We start from the raw sequence: 20,233 nt of genomic DNA on the forward strand, positions 1-20,233 counted from the left end.
AGTTCAAAGTACAAACAATAAACTCCAAATCGGGAAGTCGATAAAAACACGTTAAAAATAACCCAGCTACATTACTTTCCCCATAGGTTCTCGTGTATTATAATCACAAGCAGTACTTAGTTATCCAGAAACTAGACTACGTGTATTTACTAGCCTTTAGAGAGAAAATAAAACCCCTCTGTTAGTCACTTTGGAAAGCCGGATGAAAACCGAGCTCTGTGCCACATCTTCCACTGAATGATAAAGCCGTGACTCCGGGAACTGGAGGCAGGACAGGACCGAGTAAATAAGAACCAAGATCGAATAACACATTCATCTATTCGTGTTTAACATATAATATCTGTAGTTATCTCCGATATTGACAGACAGAAGAAAAAGTAACACGAGCATCTTACATTGTTGCCCAGTCGGCTTTTTCCAGTGTTCTTTGAACAGCTGGAGGTGATAGGTTAGGCGACTGCTTAAATTAAGGGTTTCGTGACGTCATACAAAAGGAAAAGTGGGTTTAACCAAAAGTGTCGACTTTTATCCCGGGAGACCAAACAACTCATGTAATAGAGGTAAGTTTTCATCACTTTATCAAACCACTTGTCAGCATGTGTGGAGATAGTGTAACAGCTCCAGTGGTTAGTCTGCCCTGAGCTGTCTTGTCAGACACAGGAGCGTGTTTTTAGGGACTACACCCATAAATGCTCACTATAGTCTTTAAATGTGTTCAACTGTTCTGACCACTCAGCCTCTTGCACACCCTAAAATACTGTAGGCTGCACTTCAATGCATTTAGAAACAAACTATAAACAAAAAGAAAGACAAAATAATATGTCAATATGATAGTTGAGTATTAAGATAACTGAAGTAGGCCTAATTCTGTTAAATTTAGTTGACGAAAAGAAGGCAAAACCTCCATAAAAGGGTGAAAATTATGAAAATTAACATTTTTATTTATATACTTTATTAATCCCCAGGGGAAAATCTGGTTTTACACACACTTGCCTTTTACACACATGCATCCAAATTACAGACATGATGTAACATCATACAACACTGATCACTTTAAAATGGATATTTAACAGCATTTTGTCAACTTTAGTCTAAACAAGAAGAGATTTCTGTAATGAGAATATACTCCGATAACTTGTGACCTGAATGACTCAGTCTACAGTTCAGTGAGTATTATTTTTTTTAAACATTGAACTTTTTTGGAACACATTTGCCTTGTGTTGATCACACTTGTAGTCGAGTACTTTTCTCTTATGTCCTCATTGTCACAGAGAGAAGGTCTTAATCTCAGTGGTTTTCCTTGAAAAACATTGCTTTACCACCCTGAACACATTTCCAAAACCAAGCTCGCATTTTGAAGAGTCCTTACCCAGCTCCTTGACAAAAAACAAAACAAAACAATGCTACACTGTAGTGTCCTACTCCTTTTTTTCATTTACAAAACACGCCATGTAAACAGTGTGTCCAACATTAAACCAGCCCACTCACTAGTGAAAACATTCTCATGAACTCATTTCTATCACCAAATCATTGATTTGAAGATGTTAAATTTTGCTTGCCATACAGTTGCACTCTGAGTTTTGATTAAGTCTGGGTTCGGAGATTAATCAATGAGACTAATGCAGAGAAAAATTAAGAAAATGACTGTATTAAATACAAAAATACTAGACTGATTGCATTTGAATCAATGCATAGAGTGTATTTTCTGTGTTTCTTGAGTCTCAATATATCTTCTGCCCTGCATGTTCCCAGGATTGATAGTTACAGTAAACAGCCCCCCTCTCATAAGCTTCAGCACTACTCCTGTTGCCTTGACTACTGGTGTGTCAGGGGACCTTATCGTGATCCTCCGCATGGTTCTCTCTGACACTAGTTCAGGGAGGGAGAGAGAACAGAGAGCTGGTTTAGTCTTGTTCTTCCTCCTCTGACACCGGGCTGACTCCTCACCCACCTGATGTCGTCTTAGTTACCTGTAGTACTCCCAGCACTTCAGGCTGCAGCGCCGCTCCGCTCACACACCACACACAGGCTACGAGAACTACTGAAACGGGAAGTCTGCTTTCTTTCCGTGCGCTGACCCATGTTAGTTTGTTTGATTTACATTCCATTCAAAAGCGGACAGCATGAAAAATGTTCTTCTGTCCTGCTTGTGTAGTGTTTAGTATGGGAAAGGTCAGTTCTATTTTTGGGAGAAAGGAAATATCCAATTTTGTCATCACATTCTGCTAAAGTGCTGCATTTACTCATCCTTTAACCTACTGATTTGTTTGTTTTTTTATTATCAATTCGTCTTGTTGTCTATAAAATTTAAACATGCAATAATGTCCAAATGTAGAGTATAAGATGTAATTGTCTTTGAATTCCTTGTTTATGCGGTCCTCAGTGCAGAGCTGTAATTTACTGTCAGAGATGACAAACAAAAACAAACACATATCAACAACTTTGAAGCTTCACAAAGTGATTCATTCATTAAAAAAGTGTATTCACCATTAATAATGACAAAATAGTTTATGTCCATTGACACTTCATTCATGCTTATTTGCATAAACTTCAGCACCATATATTTTGTTTTCCACAGAATCATGATTCCCCTGTACAATGTTCATACACATGTTGTAACACACCTTTCACCTCTTCTATCCCGTCTTTCAGATTTCTTCTTTGCTTTACAAAAGTATTTAGCCTTTGGAAAAAAAAGAGGCAGAAAGGATTTCTTTGTTATGACAAAAATGAGGTAGACCTGCAAACAGCAGTGAAACTGGTCTGGTTTTATAGGGGATTTTTACTGTTTGAGGGTGGGGGTCGGGGGTGTCATGCTTGTGGCATTGAGCCTGTGTAAAACTGTCTCATTAGTGAACCCTCTGGAAAAAAAAAGTAGACCAGAGAGATCAGGGATTGCTATGGGCGTTTGGGACTGGAGAGAGAGACTGTTGCTGTGTAATTGAGGGGAATAGAGCAAACGCTGGGAATAGAGAATGGGACTCTTGAGGGGCTGTGGTGTGTCAAACCACGCTCGCTGACTGTGTTACAATTCTTCTCCTCGTGTCGCTTTCGGTAGTGGAGCTCCAGAAGTTATTTTTGACCCCATTTTGAAACATTTTCCACTGCAGTATAGCGACTGTGAAAAAAGAAGGACACCAGAATTGCAGAGTTCCCAGCTGTGAAAACGTATTAACTTCCTGTGGCGTTTTACACGCAGGCCCGATTACTCATGACGGAAATACTTCTGTAACATAGTTAGTTAATATCCCCCGTGTGTCTGGGGATGAAAGCTCAAATATGTGCTTAATCAACACCAGACAAAAACAAACATTATTTGGATAAATGACGTTAGAATGATAATTTCGATTCCCTACTTTACACTTTTGATTCCATCTTAGGTTTAGGCTTGAATAAGTGTATAACAGAGGTTATGGTATTACTCCCCAAAATGTGTAAAAAATACTTTAGTGTTGTTACAGTTTTCTCTCTACAGTACAAACAGTTTTCACTCTTCCAGCGCTGAATATTGTAGGTTTTTTAACGTGGCTTTGTGTGCTTTAGGGGAATAAATAGCAACGCCCATATTTTATGTCTGCTCCAGCTCAGCCTGCACACGGAGCCGTCCTGGAAAAGTCCATGTGACCATGTGCTGCTGCTGCTGCTGCTTCCTCATCCTGTTGTATGTTAGAGCGGAAGGACACCGGTCAGGCCTGCAGGCCACTCTGTCATTTACACCACAGCCTTGTTAAAACACACATGTTCACCGAGTGACCATCAGTTTGATGTATCTCAGTAAAGTCTCTTTAAAGCATCCCAAATCATTTCAAACTATAACGTAGTATAATCCTAAAATGTGAGAGAAGACTTTTGCTCTGTTTGAAACCATTTTTAATCGCAGCAGCTTATTTTAGGCCCGGCTGGAAGCACAGCTCCAGAGAAAGCAGTTTGAGTCTGTCATTGGCCACTTTGGTTTGGACTAAACATAACTCAACAATGTCTTAGATGGATTGCCTTGAAAATTTGCACAGAAGTCTCTAGAAAAAAAATGTGACTGAATAAATGCAATAATTCAACACAGGCTTCATAGATAGGCACACATTCAGACTTTTTTTTTTTTTTTTTTTTTTTTTTAATTTTCAAATTACATAGAATAAAATGTTAGGGCATTCGATAGCATGGCTTTGTTATTTTCAAAATCTCATCTACCATGTCTGACGGAAAGATTCAGGCTTCATTTTGAAGAACAGAAGGGAAACACCAATGAGACGCCTGTAAGAAATGATCCATGTTAATCTGTTCTGCATCTGGTTTCTTTGGTTTCTCTACCATCCTAAAGTCACATGAAACCTGCCTGCTTCTCCTTTCACTCTGTGACTTAGATTAATAACGCTGCAGGAAATTGCACCGGGGACAATTATTAGAAACAAGGGCGCACGTGTGTCAAAAAGACCTCGTCCAAATTGACATTGCTCTCACTTGTTCCTCCTCGGATGGAATCATCTTGGTGCCAGGAGAGATGGGATTTGAATAATAGAAAAAGAGAGAGAACATGGGGATAATGCATCTCTCTGTCAGATTAAGTCATTATAGAAAACACGGATGAGTGGAGGTGTCACGCAGAGGGATGATTATGTAATTGAAGCGCACGTATTATCAAAGGGGCTCATGTACTATAGCTGGAAATAAATGTTTCGCTCTATGTGTCATTCTTTTTCCATTCTTTCTTCCTTCGTGCCCCCACACATCATCTCTATCGTTCTTTCCCTCCTACACACACACTTCACCAGATACATGTTGTTAAAGAGACTGGCTCAGGATTTGCCAAATTTCTCACGAAGAGGTTTTTTTTTTTTTCCAGATTTATAAAGGCGCAGCAGTCACAGTTTGTAACCGTTATTTTTCTCTCACCACACTGATTTTGGCTCTTTCTCTTCCTTTTTGTTTCTTTTAAGGGCCCCCACAAAATGTGACTGTTCTCTCGTGTTTAGTGAAGGACAAACATTATGATTGGTTTTGTAATTTGTTGAGTCTTTAGGAGGATTTAAGCAAGTGTGCAGGCCTTCTTCCTCTGGATCTACATTTCCCATTCTTTCGTGTCTTTTAACCACTTTTTCTCCTGTGAAATTATTTTTTTTGTTTTTTTCTTGATCTGTTGGACAAAAAGTTGGCCGTAACTTTATTGTTTTCCCAATCACAAGCAGCGCACACACTTTCAGGTGTCATCACCTCTCACCGAGTCTGCCTGTGCTTCATGCACAAACCGCCCTGATTTAACATCTATAATGCTGTTGTGGTTTTATTCTGGTTGTTTTTATGCATCCTCATATCCCCAATCATGAACGCCCCTGCTTACATGAATAAATAGAGCGTAACCATGGAAACAGATTGTAGACAAACCACGTAAACTAAAGGTGAATAGGCCCAGGTGGCTCTCTGCAATAACAGTCAGAATGAGCCTGACCGCTTAGAAAGTGGCTTTATTGTGAAAAACAAAGCCTCAGGAAACGTGTCCGTCCACCATTCAGTGAAGGGTCGATAAATTAACACCGTGCCCGAGGACACTTACTGTATACACAGAGACACACACGCACACACACACACACACACACACACACACACACACACAGTAACCTCTTAACAACTTTAGTAGTTTTCTGAGGAGCATCTTTAGCACACATTTTTGTTAAGGGATTGCAGCAGGCTGTTAAAAATTATTGACCCAATAAATCTTTCATTGTGTTCATATGAGGATATTAATGAGGGCTGTTTGTCTCCTGCAGGAACAAAGAAAAGAGAAGAGATAGCGACGTTGAGCGAATAAGGCTCTGGGGGAGTGGAAAACTGAGAACAGGAGGAAGAATCACCGAACCAAACCATCTGCGTGCCCGAGAGAGCGGCATCATGGGTAAACAGAACAGCAAGCTGCGGCCTGAGGTCCTGAACGACCTGAGAGAAAACACGGAGTTCACTGACCACGAGCTACAGGAGTGGTACCGCGGCTTCCTCAAGGACTGTCCGACAGGCCACCTCACTGTGGAGGAATTCAAAAAAATTTACGCCAACTTTTTCCCGTACGGTGACGCTTCAAAGTTCGCCGAGCATGTGTTCCGCACGTTTGACACCAATGGAGACGCCACCATCGACTTCAGAGAGTTCATCATTGCCCTGAGCGTGACGTCCCGGGGCGGCCTGGAGCAGAAGCTGCGCTGGGCCTTCAGTATGTATGATCTGGACGGGAATGGGTACATCAGCCGGGCAGAGATGCTGGAGATAGTTCAGGTGAGGACACAGTGTATGACTCATGCTACTGAATGGGGTTTCTCTCATTGATGTACAAACTCTATGTACTCTGTTTGTACATCTGAGATCCTTCCTTTTAATTACTGACTGCATGTACATCATAACTAGTGCTACTACTGAACAAATACTGTTTATAATTGGGACACATATAGAAGTACATAAATGCGGCCATTATTTCCATGACTTACAGTTTAGCTTGGTTGTCAATTTAAGTCCCCCCCCCCCAAAAAAAAAAAAAGAGAAAAAAAAAGAAATGCCGTTCCATGAGTCAGAAATCTATTTTTTTATCCGGTTAACATGCAGACCTAAAAAAGCAGCAAATTCTTACTTTTCATTAGCCAGAACTCATTGACATATTTTGGCTGAGTACGATGCTGAACATGAATGAAATGATCCGGTTAATCCATAAAGTGTGTTCTTTGCACATCAGTCCTTTTTTTCTGACGAGTCATTTGTGATTTAGTATTTAACTGCAGGTCTGAATTCATAAGATCTCCTCGCCCTTCTTGGTGGATGCAGGTTGCCCTTTCTGTATTTTCTTATCACTGTGGCTATATTTACTTTTCCAATATGGTTAGCTGAGCAGCCTGCTGGGCCATATCAATATTGGCTCAGTCTGTTGTGTTTGTGGATACAAATGAATGTGGGGGGGAGGCTTCTGTTTTTCAGCAGAAGCCTTTTCTTACCTCTGACCTTTACATGATCTGATATGAACAAATGAACACACATTAGAGTTGGTTTAGAGGGACTGACTGTGAGTGGAACAGCAGGATGAGCTTTGCTTGCCAGACCACTATCATTAGCAGGTAGCAACAGAAAACAGGAGAGAACATCAAGATGAAAGATACAGTACGACTTCAGTTGAAACGAAACATCAGGCGGGAACATTTAAAGTTTATTTCTCGCTGCATGGAACATAAAGAACAACCTCCAACCAAACGAATCAGCACAAAGCAAATGTGTCTTATGTTTTCAGGCAATTTACAAAATGGTATCATCTGTGATGAAGATGCCTGAAGATGAGTCCACACCAGAGAAAAGGACGGACAAGATCTTCAGACAGATGGACATCGACAATGATGGTGAGATTGATATTTAATCTCATTTTAGATGCATGAGAGTTTATCACAGGAAGTAAAGCACTTGGAAACAATTTACCTCATGTTTACTTATTTATTATAAATGATCAGTATTCAGTTTTTTTTGTAAATTGAAGGTTTTCAGAAGTAGTGTACAGTACAGACGACATTACGAGGGAGATAAATCACAATAGTCTGGTCTCAGTCCGAAGAGGTTTATATGTGCAGTAATGGCCTGTTAGCTTAGCTGTACGTTATCTCACTTATTCAGTGACTGCGTAATAACCAAACAATCATTTTCCATGTAGCCCCACTGATCAGCCTGGAGAGACCGGGAGTGTAGAAGATGGTTTGAAGGAGAGACAGAAATTGGGTCATATAACAACGTGACGTAACATGAACACGACTCACAACATCATTAACAGGCTTTTGCACCTGAGCCTGCTGTGCCAGCGGTCTGACATTTAGTGTGAAAAGGTGACACGACACACATGTAACATGTGCTTACGCATTTCCTGACCTGCTATTTTGAAGGTTTCTGACACGTCACGACTCAGTCACACATTAGAGCTATTCACACATCTTTTTTTTTCTGTGTTAAGGATAAGAATAAACTTGAATAAATTATGAAGAGTAGCTGTAACTTCTACAAGTTGTATTTTAAGAGTTTTACTTTTAGTTACTGGAAAATGCAATACAAACAAACGAGTCTCAACTTAGACTTAGAATGAAGATAGAACAAGGTTGTATTTATGACATCGTGTTATGTCATTTCTCAAACTAAGAAGTCACTTTGATTCAACATGTCATCACAGAATCGTTCTACAGTCTCATATTTATCAGGACGGTCAGTTTTGGTTTATTCTGTGGTTTCGTTATGGCTCGTTTGACAGTAGCCAACATCTAACAGAGAAGCTGACCAGTGAGGATAGAAAATTAGGGTTCGCCCGATACGAGTGTGATGCAGAGTATTCATAGCATGATGAGCTGTCTTATGACTGGAATAAATGGGAGTGCATGGACAAAGCTTGCATAAAGAAAGACGGTAAGTGTGATGAAGCAGCAGAAACCTGTTAGTGGATTTGGAAATAAAAATAAAAAAAGGGGGAACTGTCTATTTTAGTTTTTCTTCTCTCTTACGCCGTCCTCTTTTTCAGACCACTCTACAGTATTCAGTGTGTTCTCCTATTTTCTCTTGTGTTCTCTTTGCTCTTCTTTTTCAAGTGTAATGTTGCAGCAGGTGTTGTTGCATTTTGGGTGTGGGGGCGATTAGGGGCCATGTGGCGGCGGTAGGTACTATCAGCCTCGTCACCAACTGGACCTTGCATGTACGGAGCCGGGGTCTGTTTAAAGGTGCAATGCTGTTTGGGCTGTGATGGCCAAGTGGTTGGGTAGGTAAGATAAAGAAGTTATGTGCGTGTGGGCATGGTGGGCGGTGAGAGCTAGCCTGGAGGGGGGTCTCTCCAGGACGCCAGAGCTCACTGACTAGTTGGACAAAACACCAGTGAAGAGAGGTTCTCATTTGACAACCCAGATAATGTTCTGGTACTTGTTGCCCATCAGTCTACATGGTTGAGTTGTGGGGGCCAGAAGGGGGCGATGTGGAAGGGTATTGTCACTTCCTCGCACGCATAAATTGGGTCTGTTGAGCCATAAAGTATGTTATGTACCTGATCAGTAGGGTACAACATAAACAGTATGAAGGGTTTCCTCACTGAGCGCTGATCCTTTCATGAGGGCACAACTATGCTCTGTTTATATGAAACAAGCATTATTCAGTATAAACATCAGTAAGAAAAACGGTGGTGCTGCACATTCTGTCTTTTGTCAAAGTGCTTATCATGTCATCTTTAGAAGTCCTGAACTATAAGACAACAGCACAGCAGCGCCACCTGCTGGGTTTTACAGGAAGTAATTCCTCACTCATCGATATTACAATAACAAATGGATGTCATTCATTTGAACAATGTTTTATACTCTCCCTGTGCCGTGTTATGTAGGGAACATGTTTTCAGCTTACGAAACGAATATGTGCAGCTTTTGTGTGGATATCACCGAGTGGCTGGCTGTGATTCACCCCTCCTTCACACCTTCCCACTTCTGCTGACTTGGGTTTTATTTTTGGCTCTCTGCTTCACAGGTAGATTGTCTTTGGAGGAGTTCATCAAAGGTGCCAAGAGCGACCCGTCCATAGTCAGACTGCTGCAGTCGGATCAGGGAGCCTCTCGTCAGTTGTGAGGACAGAGACTTTGACAGACCGAACACTCTTTAACACGATCACAAATCCACATACATTCAGCGTTTGAGGCTTGGCTGCCATCACACCCAGCTCTACAGACATCTTTTCCTTTTAACACTATTTGTCTGAATGTTTACATGGTTATTTTCTTCCATGGGGCTCCTTTGTTTCTGTGGACTCGTGTGCTCTAGGTTCGTGTATTCTTGTTAAACTTTCCAAAAACTCTCTTGCCTTGAAATGGTATCTACCTGTCCTCCATAAGTGAAGTGCCATATATATTTATACTGAACGGATCATGAGCTAGTATTATTACTCCTATGTTACACTAAAGAGGAAACTAATTACATTGCTTGTACAATTTGATTCGACTCACCCGTGTTGTTGTCAGGACTGCAGCTTAACAAGTGGATGTTCTGAACAAGCTCTGTATGCCTTGGATATTGCATGCGCTCTGTGATATACAGTTTCTGATATTGTAACAGTTTACGTGAATGAGGAGGCCGTGGTCGTTTTTATTCCTTTTTATTTTTGTAACAAAAATGTCAAATTGTTTTCACACAATTGAAATAAAGTCGTGTAAGAAAAATCTACACAAGAAGTCCCACAGTACCCACCCCACCCCCAGGTCCTGGACAAAAATGATGTAAACCCACAGAGATTCACACTGGTTAAAAAGACAAAAATAGAGTCACATCAAGTTGGACATTGAAGTGTTACTTTGACAATTCCACATCTTAGAATAGGTGCTGAAGACGAGAGGAGGGAGCAGTAAAGAAACAAAGAAACAAAAAAAAAAAGAAAAAAAAAGAAAAAGATTTGAATGGAAAACTGAAAAGCCACATTCAGAGCGTGTTCCCCCCTCTCCTCTGAAGATCAGCAGAGTTCACTCCAGGGACACGCTGCTGCTGCCCCCTCCCTTCCTCTTCCTCCTCGTGTGACAGAAAAAGATGATGTGAGAAACTACAGATGTCTCGCATGTGTCTTTTCTGCAGTATTTCAGTAACCTGGTGACCAGGCCTCCTATTCGTCCACAGGAGAGAGAAGGCGGGTCACACAGGATCAGACCAGACCAGATCCAACCAAGCCAGTCTGGATCAAATCCTGCCCTGCTCGGGTTCATAACTCATCCTTGTCAAAGTCATCATCCAGGTCTACGTCACTCAGGTCGTAATCCTCCTCAACAGGAAGCTGTGGATGGCACAAAATGTGAAAAAATAAATGTTAACAAAAATAGAAAGAAGCGGGCAAGCTTTTGCTCCAGCTCATTTCAAGATTTTAAAGCTGAATTTTCAGATAATCAGTGCACACTATAGATCAGGGTTTCTTAACCATGGGGCCGCGGCCCTTCGAAGGGCCGCGAGCGCCACCTGCAGGGCCGTGAGGGGATAATATGTTTGCATCTGTGGGCCGTAAGGGCCGTGATCGTTGGCCTGCAATATACTCTCCGACCACCAGAGGCAGTATCATCAGTTAGAAGTAGGCCTACATCACGAGAAGGAGAAGAATATTTAGCTTAACGTCTACGGAGAAGTCTCAACTCTGCTAGGTGACTACCCTGAGGCCCCGTTTACACGGAGACGCTATGACAGAAATGCATCGAAACGACCGCACTCCGGATTCGAAGTTCAAACCGTCTACACGGCAGGTCTTGCCTGAGTGAAAACGATGTAGTTGTCACGCCCGGCCAGTAGTGGGCAGTGGAACTTTACAACGCGACACTCAGCAGTATAACCACTTCCTCCACAACATCCTGCTCAGCGGCTAGTTCTCCCAAGTCTTACCTAAATGCTGCGTATGGTCGCCCTGTGCTTGGGTAAAGGTTGAACTATTTGCCGCAAGTATTCGTTGCTCTTTCGGTGGCGACATACACGATGTATCATATCAAGGTTCTGTTTTAAAAGACGATACAACGCCAATAGCTGCTGAAGCACATAGCCGCCGCCATTGTTGTTTGTTCTCGACTACTGCGCATGTCCAAATGTTTCGTCTTACTGTCACAGCGTCTCCGTGTAAACGGGGCCTGAATCTTAATGGAAACGTCATGGAGAAGTTCTTTAAACGAAAAAATAATGACGGCAACGGGGGCAGCACTACACAAAACAGAATGCTCTTTTTAATTTCACCAACCTACCTAACTTCATTGAGCACCTAATTTTATTGCTTTTGTTGCTAAGTTTATATTGTGTTACTTATTTGACAAACATGCACTAAAACATGATTTTATATGAGCAAAATTAATTAAATGATCTTAACTTGTGCAAGGTTTTATGCATAATTAGCCAATGTATAGGTTGATATATTGATTAAAAAACATACAAATGAAGAACAGTATTCATTATTACAACATAGTGACACAAATAGCTATTAAATAAAAATGACCACAAAAGTTAAATCAGAACCATTCACTCGATTGGGCCCCAGACTACCTTGCCCTGAAAATGTTGGGCCCCAAGGTCAAAAAGGTTAAGAAACCCTGCTATAGATGATTGTTTTTGCTACGCTGTTCACATAATACTCAGGTATTTTCTTAAATTGAAACAAACAATAGCAGACGTAAGAAAGGAAACATTGGGATGTTTAACACACTCGAGAGGCCGCTACAGATTTCCCATTAATGCATTAAGTACAGCCGCAGTGAGAGTGTTGAGGATAACCATGTGTAGCATGGCACACATCGAACCATTGAGCCAAGCTGGTCGACAAAACAAACGTTCTCGCACTTTTTGCAAAACAGCCAAAACAATCATCCAATCTGTCAGTCGGTCTTTGTTGGATCGAGTTATTTTGGTTGGCTGTTTTGCAGTTCCACATATTTTGTTTTGGAATTAATTGAACTTGTGGAAATATATTTTAAAAAGGAGGCGACAAATCTGAAATGAGATCATGGGAACATGACCGATATACAACTAAACTTTGCATCTTTCAGACAATCAGCAGAGGAGTCGGCGACAGTTTAATCCCACCTGCTGTTTGTGGTGCTTTTTCTTTCAGAAAAGTCAAAACAGCCGTTTCCACTATATGCAAAGAAAGCTTCTTGCTATTAAGAGCGGTTTAAATCTCCCACTCACCTGTCCGTCTTTGCCATCCCAGGGCTCGACAGCTGTAATCTTGGGCATGATCCCGCCTCCCAGAGTGGAAGTCGAGCCGCGGCCCACGGAGAGCGCCCTGAAAAAAAAAAAGACCAACACCATGAGAATGAATCATATTTGGATTTTTTTTTAATAAGAAAAGTCAGGAAACAAGACGTCCACTACAGTACCTGAGGAACTCGTGTATGCCAGCATCACTGAATGAGCCCTTGAGCAATGCAAACTTCATTTTGCGTGTGTTGATGGCGGCCATGGCGGGGTAACCAAATCCGCCAATACCTAGCGCGGCCTCCAGCTCCATCTGAGCTCCAGCCTCGGCCCACAACCAGCTGATGAAGACAGAAGAGGCTGTTAGACATGGTCAGTCAGTAATTCAACCAAGACTCCATGTTTGGTCTCTCTCTTACCCCCACATCTTCTTCTTGTACTTCTCAGCCATATTCACCATCACCTCCAGGTAACTGTTTCTGCCTGATGCACCTGAGAGGGAGGACGGTGAAGAGTGAGAGTTTCTGTGTTATCCTTAAAAACCTCTACAAAACGCTTTAACATGTGCAGGGACACACAGGCGTGCGTGCTCTCACCTGTGTCCAGGATGTGAGGCAGGACAGCAATAACGCACAGCTGGCTGTCCTCGCACGTCTTCTTCAAGACGTCTTCATTGAGGATCTGAGACAAAACCATTTACAAAATAAGACGCTGTTTGACGATCTGAAAATGACGACTTTGCAGGCGTCCGCGTTAACGACTGCGGCACTGACCTCCAGCAGTTCAGGAGGAGAAGCGTTGTCAGAAAACAGATCCAAAGCCCTCTCGATGATGTCACCTCGCGAGCGGCCTCCTTGGTAATCTTCGGGCTCTTCACCTTTGCGGAAAATCTTGATGGTGGGAAATCCACGGATCTATACGCGCAAAATATATTTAAAGGTGAATTACAATCAGTTGCATTTTGATATTTAATACGGGATGCAGAACGGGAAGATCTACTTTTTGGTCACACTTTCCGAACTTTTATTCTACCAAGCAGTATTGTTTCACAGAATAGTCACGCCTACTTGTGTACTGTAGTACAGAAGTCGGTTTCAGAATGGAGTACCAACGTGCCAGAGAACCTTATGGATTCACACTCACCCCATAGCGGCTGGACACGGCCTGGTGCACAGTCGCATCTACAGCTCCGAGGCGAACTTTGCCGTTGGTCTGCTCCTTGACAGCAGAGGCTGCAGCCGCCCACTCAGGCTCCAGGCTGTGAGCAACACGAGAGAGCAAAGGTTAGAATAAACCCAACATGATTAACATATGAAAATAATTCCATTCAATCTGACACTTCACAAACCAAAGTTCACCGACTTCTTCCAGATGTGTTTTAGAGTATTGTTCCGTTATCGTTTTCTTTCGCATGGTTTCACCACATAAACGCATCTTAAACCTGAACGCATCTACTCTTCGTCTCTCATTCAGAAATTCTAGACCAAAGTAACAGAAACAAAAAGATGCGTTCAAAATGTGATCATCAATCGGACCTCGACTGCGATGTAAGTCTGTTGTATCTTTTCTCATGTTTAATGTGAGCCTGTGGCAGCGGTCACATATCCACAGATCTCATCTCGTTCTTCTTTGATGTGTGTCGTGTGCCCACAGCTAAAGATAAACTGTGGGAAGACTCATACTGACTTTTTGCAGTGTCCACACCAGGGGGCGAAGAACTCCACCAACCACACGTCATCACTCTCCAGTACCATCTTGTCAAAGTTGTCATCAGTGAGCTCAACCACATCCTGCTTACTGCCGCCGCCGCCGCCGCTGCTGCCACCACCGCTCTGCGAGGGGGGAAGGGGAGAGTTACATAAGCACCATTTGTAAAATGTTGAATAAAATAGAGCGCTCCGTTTACTCCTCTTCCTACCTGCTTGCTGTAGCCAGAGCTGCCAGATTTGCCGCTCAGCCGATCTTTCACCAGAGAGCGCAAAGCATTCATGGCTCCGTCCACGATGGCCTGACTACTGCGGCCACCTTAAAGGTGAAGGACATGCAGAGGTCAGTCACTGTAGCCAAACACAGTACGTGACTACAGGTGTTAAAAGTCTGACTCCATAAGAGCCTCGACAGCTGGTGAGTGTTTGACTAAGGAAACCAATTACTTTCAGTTATCTAGATAAAAGTTACATTGCATTTAAACAATAAATCATCTTCAGATATGATCACATTAAAAAGTCATAAAAGCACATGTATATTCTTTGACAGAAGCCGTTTGTTTGGTGTCCTGGTTTTGTGCACACCTTGGTACTCCTCCGGCTTGTTCTTGTTGCCTCCAAAGATCTTGATGGTGGGGAATCCTCTGACTCCATACTGGCCTCCCATTGACTTGTGCTGGTCAGCATCCACAGCACCGATCTTCACGATGCCCTGAGGGATGTCAGGTCCAACAGGTGAGTGAGTGAGTGTGCACTCTCAACTCTTATTGAGGCCTGTCAATCATTTTTTCTTCACATGAACACTCTGTGCTGTTCCTTATAAGTCAGCATGTTGATGAACATGCACATTCCTCGTTTATGACCACCATGTTGTACAGATACATTTTACTAGCAGCGATCACTTCACTGCACTAAATACTCAGTGAGCCTGTCTCTTCTCTGGAACCAAACGTATTGTTATTCATTCATATTTGACTTGAGTCCCATATATCTGCTCACATCTCATGTTAGGCTGATCTCTCACTGCTGACTTACAAACGTTGGAACTTTTTTAGCTGCGAGTCAGAGCTGTTGTCTTTTGAGATCACGTCTTCGATGATGCTGAGCAGTAAAAATGAACAATGAAGGTTCTTGTGTTACAGTGTGTTGACTATTTACCAGCTTATTAAGTATTCATTTATTATAACTTCTCATCATAACAATCCTATCAATGGTAATGTTGGGGGGAAAAAAAGAGTCTGATATTTGTTTTGTCATACATGCCCCGCCTGGTTGAACAGGTAAAGGTTTCTTTAATCGAAGAAAAAGTTTTTATTTTATTTGATGTTTTTAACCTCCAGTCTTTTATTTAACTTACATAATTTTTATTGATGTGCTGAATGCTAAGCTGGCGACAGACGTTGTGTTTACCTTGAGGGCCGTGGCTGCCTTCTTCCACTCCGGAGTCAGACTCTGACAGTGACCACACCTGTGAAGATGAACAGAGGAGAAGAAGTGAGGACATTATTTCATTCACTAATCACCATAGACGCACGACATCAGCTAGATATGAGTTGAACCCCGCAGTGCATTAATGCAGGGCGACTTAGTGTGTTCAAAATACATCTCAAGAATTGTCACTTCACTGGCTTCTTGGAAACAATTGGTCAATCGGTTGATAGTAATTTAAGCAAACATCACAAATGATATACGGTAAATCGCTAAACTTTCTGATTCAAGTCTCTGAACGAGAAACATTTGTGGTCTCCTCTATTTTTGTTTTGTTTTTAGCATTTTATGACCCCTACAACTAAACAATTACCTTCAAATGGGCATGATTCATGATACATTTCTACTTTAATAATGTGGCACATTCCTAAAGGCAAAGGACGAGAGCTCTCCCAAAAGACTTCATAGAAATCTGACAACGTCATAAAAGATAATTCAGAATTTGTAGTTTAGATTGGCACATAGCTGGTTGTGTTAAGTGAGTACATGGCATGTGACTGCCTACAGTACATCTACAGTGTGATTTATCCTTCCCACAAATCACTTGTCTCTACATCAGAGTGTGCTCAACACTTTAAATGTTTAACTGCAATTACAGCCAATAAGAAACTGGCAGATCACAAGGTTACTCCAAACATAACCGTGACAATACGTGATAAAACAATGTGTTTGTATTGAAGCTGTCAAACTGGGTGGATCAGAGTTCACAACAAAACAGAAACCAAAGTTACATGACATGGACTCACCAGGGAGCGTAAAACTCCACCAGCCACAGACTGTCACTCTGGATCACCTCTCGGTTGAAGTTTGAAGGATTGAGCTCAACAACATCATCGTTAGCCGAGTAAAAGGCCTGAACAGAGAGGACCAGGGAGCACCCCAAAACTCCTTAAGAAGAAAGAAGAAGAAAGAAGAGGGTTTATTTACAACATGGTCAACAAATCCAGGCCACATAGAGTAGGTGTAAAGCTTAAATACACAGTCCTTAAATACATCTTATATGCAGAGTTCTTGCAAATGTCTGTTACACAAAGTGAAACTGACTTTACTAATTCATTGATTTACAAATATCTGAGGCCTGGCACTGCTTCTTTGCACCTTCACTTAGCAATTTAAGCTAGCCACAGTAGCGGAAACGCTCTACAACAATATAATGCAGATGATGCAAGATGTTTCTTCTAGATGTAGAAAAGCTGCTCCTTTATCACTCACCTAGTAAAATCGGTCTCATGATTCCTGCTGCTCTCTGCTCGTCCGCTGTTAGCAACACACACAACACAACCTGCTGCTGCTGCTGCTGCTGCGGCTGCTGCTGCTGTGGCTCCCACAAAAGTAGATCGAAAATTCTCACCGTGGCCCACGTTGATTGGTCCTCTAACGGCGATGCCGCGTCTCGACCAATCAGCGTGCGCCGTGTAGTTTACAGGACCGGCACGCTGTCAGAAGAGGAGGAGAGTTTGAGGGAGGAAGGCTCGTAACTTGTAAACGGCGCTGAATAGAGGCGCATCATCCAAGTGTGCTAAGCATGACTCAGTTTAACACGTTTAATGACGGAGTGTACAGCCAGGACAAATTTAAATGTGTATATTAATTTACCGAATATACATGTGGTTAAGTAAGAACAGATAACACATGTAAAAAATAATTTTTAAAAAAAGTAGACAAAGCTGCTGAATGCTGCTACTTTTTATTTCTGTTGAAATGTTCCGAGCCTTTGATTAAATAAGAGCAGCAATATAATGAAGCCTCGTTTAAATGAATAATAAATGCAGAATACTTCAACAAAGCACTAACATGCGTGTAAGGTTTAAAAATCAAACCTTAAAAAACGATAGGTACCGGTGTGTTACAATAACACTGTCATTGCTGATGCAACAACATGCAAACATTAGGCTACTTTAGTGGGGGGGTTTTGACAGTGGAAGAAGCAGCTAATTCTCTATCTTCTGGACAGATTAGTCTTAAATTATCACATAATTGTCCCATTGGTGTGTCATCTTAAACAGAAAAAAGTAATATATGCTTCTGTGAACAAGCAGTCAAATGATTACATGGATGTAAAACATTTTTACTATTAACATCTGGTCAGCTTGTATCATCATATCATAGTACATGATGCAGTATGTACAAAATATAGTGAAAATACATGTATACTATTTAGTACAATTAGGCCTCTATTAAAATTGTGAATGTAAATGCATCACAGGGATACTGATACATTTAGCATACGTGAAGAAAAGACACAACCAATGTGCTTCAAAAAATTGTGTAAAAAAAATAAAATAAATTTGCATAGGATCCTAAAAGGATGATTATTTTGAAAATGAACCTGGTGAATGTTTTTTTTACTCAAGATATGAGTTCTTAAATGGTTTTTGGGGGATAAAGACATTTGGCAGACTGTGGGATGGAGGGACAATAAGTGTGTGCACAAACTTTCATAAGAAACAATAAAGTGAGGTTTGAGTCAAGTCATGCCATCATTCAATTAGATGAGATAGAATTGAAAATGGTGTTCGGTGACAAATATTATCATGAACTAAGCTTTGTAATTTGTTCATGTTTATTAGAGTTTTTGAAGATAGTTTCTTAAGGAACATTTTAAAGGTTCTTGTTGAAAAAGGATGAATTGCATTTTCACAACTTTGATAATCAGGTGTTGAATGTTTGTATCCTGGAGTATACATCGCCTAAATAAGGGTATAAAACAGATATTTACTTTGTTTTAAACTCTATAAATAATAAGTGCTGTGAACTGTGACATATTGATTAGTCTTATTTGACTTCTATATGTTTTTTTTAAATTTTATTTTGGTTATTTTAAGGTGTGCTAAGGGAGTCTTTTTATTGTTACTGATCATGACTCAGAGCCACCACAGAGATGGTAATATAAAATCAGAAAAACATTTGCTTAATTATTGTTTAAAAGTATGTTTTTTATTTAAAAATAGATTTAACTAATTAATTAATTTTAACAGTTTTCACTTGTTTTAAAATATATATATATATATATATATATATATATATATATATATATATATATATATATATATATATATATATATATATATATATATATATATCATGATTGAAAGAGGCCAATTATTTTTAATTAAATGCTTTAAACGTAGGTACATATATTTTTGAAAGGATACCAACTTTATTACACTGTGCATAATTACTATTCTTAATGGTTGGTTCATTTTTTTTTTTCTCTAAAGAAAGGTAAATAATTTAAGGCGTGGGGAGACTATACTACGGTTTACGGTGTTGTCACTAGGTGGCGCCAAACACCAGGGTAATGCACTTTTCACACTGTATGGTCAGTCTGTCTAGTACTTCTGCATGAGATACTGCAAACCTGGGCTATGGAACTAAGAGCCCAAGTAGTTAAAATCTTATCCTGAATTCATTTATAAAGACAGGCCCATTATAATGTTCTTTTATTGTGTTACTGATGTCACTTAACCATTCACACATAAACCATTATTGTGAATTAACGAGTTCGATAATATATTTTGGGTTTTACGATTGCCACAAACGTGTAGAGCCCTCTTCTTCTGATAAAGTGATTGAGACAGATTGTCCTTTGTCATTTATGTCGGCGATAGTCCTTAATTCATTCAAAATGGATTATGAATGATATGTCTAAATCTGGGAAATATCTGGAGAAAGACCTTTTATGCTCCTGATGTATAAAAAAAAGGTCGGATTTAGATTAGGATTTAGCCAGGGTGGTGCTGCATGTTAATCGATTACATTTGACTAATCGTTACTCTTCGAGCTGCCAGGAATCACCCAGTGGAGTGTTCGTCCCTGATTTCCCTGTTTGCTACTTTTCAATTCATTACATGCCTCTGAAATTTATGATCCGCTGCGCCTGGCTGCACTGCGCTGCGTCAAATCAACAGCAGACACACAAGCGAAGACCGGAAACAAGAGAGGTAGCCTCAGTAATATATCAGACTGTCCTGGATCGCTACACTTGCTCATGCAATTTTATATAACTTGCGTCTATGATGAATGAATTTTATACTAAAGGACACTTTACACAAACTTTATTAAAGGGGGAAAAAAGTCGATGAACACTGTTTGGAGCTAAACATTTACCAGGAGACTTACAGTAAGAACCTACTTGAGGTAATTCAAAAGAAAATATCATCCAATTTATCTAAACACTTTGGTAATTACTACACAGTCAGACATGTGTTTAATTTAAATAGCCCACCTTCATCCACACAGAGTAGGAAACAAATCCAAAGGAGTTTCTTAGCCAGCGAGTGTTTTGTTTTGAAAGGTCTAGCAGGAAATGACTTGGTGTGAGTTGTACAACTTGACATTACGCGCACTTCAATGCCAACT

At 40.8% G+C, this 20,233-nt stretch overlaps 2 protein-coding genes across 2 annotated transcripts; one reads left to right on the forward strand and one right to left on the reverse strand.

Annotated features, from left to right (window-relative positions):
* The first annotated feature begins 205 nt into the window (after positions 1–205).
* Positions 206–9,982, forward strand: hpcal1 (hippocalcin-like 1). Its single transcript, XM_079348280.1, has 4 exons — positions 206–560; positions 5,763–6,261; positions 7,259–7,364; positions 9,502–9,982. The coding sequence occupies exons 2-4, from the start codon at positions 5,884–5,886 to the stop codon at positions 9,597–9,599; spliced, it is 582 nt and encodes a 193-aa protein (XP_079204406.1). The 5' UTR covers positions 206–560; positions 5,763–5,883; the 3' UTR covers positions 9,600–9,982.
* A 127-nt stretch (positions 9,983–10,109) lies between these two features.
* On the reverse strand, positions 10,110–17,285 carry pdia6 (protein disulfide isomerase family A, member 6). The gene is made up of 13 exons (XM_079348269.1): positions 17,084–17,285; positions 16,618–16,759; positions 15,794–15,851; positions 14,969–15,095; positions 14,596–14,702; positions 14,364–14,509; positions 13,821–13,935; positions 13,451–13,591; positions 13,274–13,358; positions 13,097–13,169; positions 12,860–13,018; positions 12,669–12,765; positions 10,110–10,788 (listed from the first exon to the last, which is right to left on the reverse strand). The coding sequence occupies exons 1-13, from the start codon at positions 17,100–17,102 to the stop codon at positions 10,717–10,719; spliced, it is 1,341 nt and encodes a 446-aa protein (XP_079204395.1). The 5' UTR covers positions 17,103–17,285; the 3' UTR covers positions 10,110–10,716.
* Positions 17,286–20,233: the final 2,948 nt, after the last annotated feature.

This window comes from Symphodus melops (assembly GCF_947650265.1).
Source record: "Symphodus melops genome assembly, chromosome: 1".
NCBI lineage: Eukaryota > Metazoa > Chordata > Actinopteri > Labriformes > Labridae > Symphodus > Symphodus melops.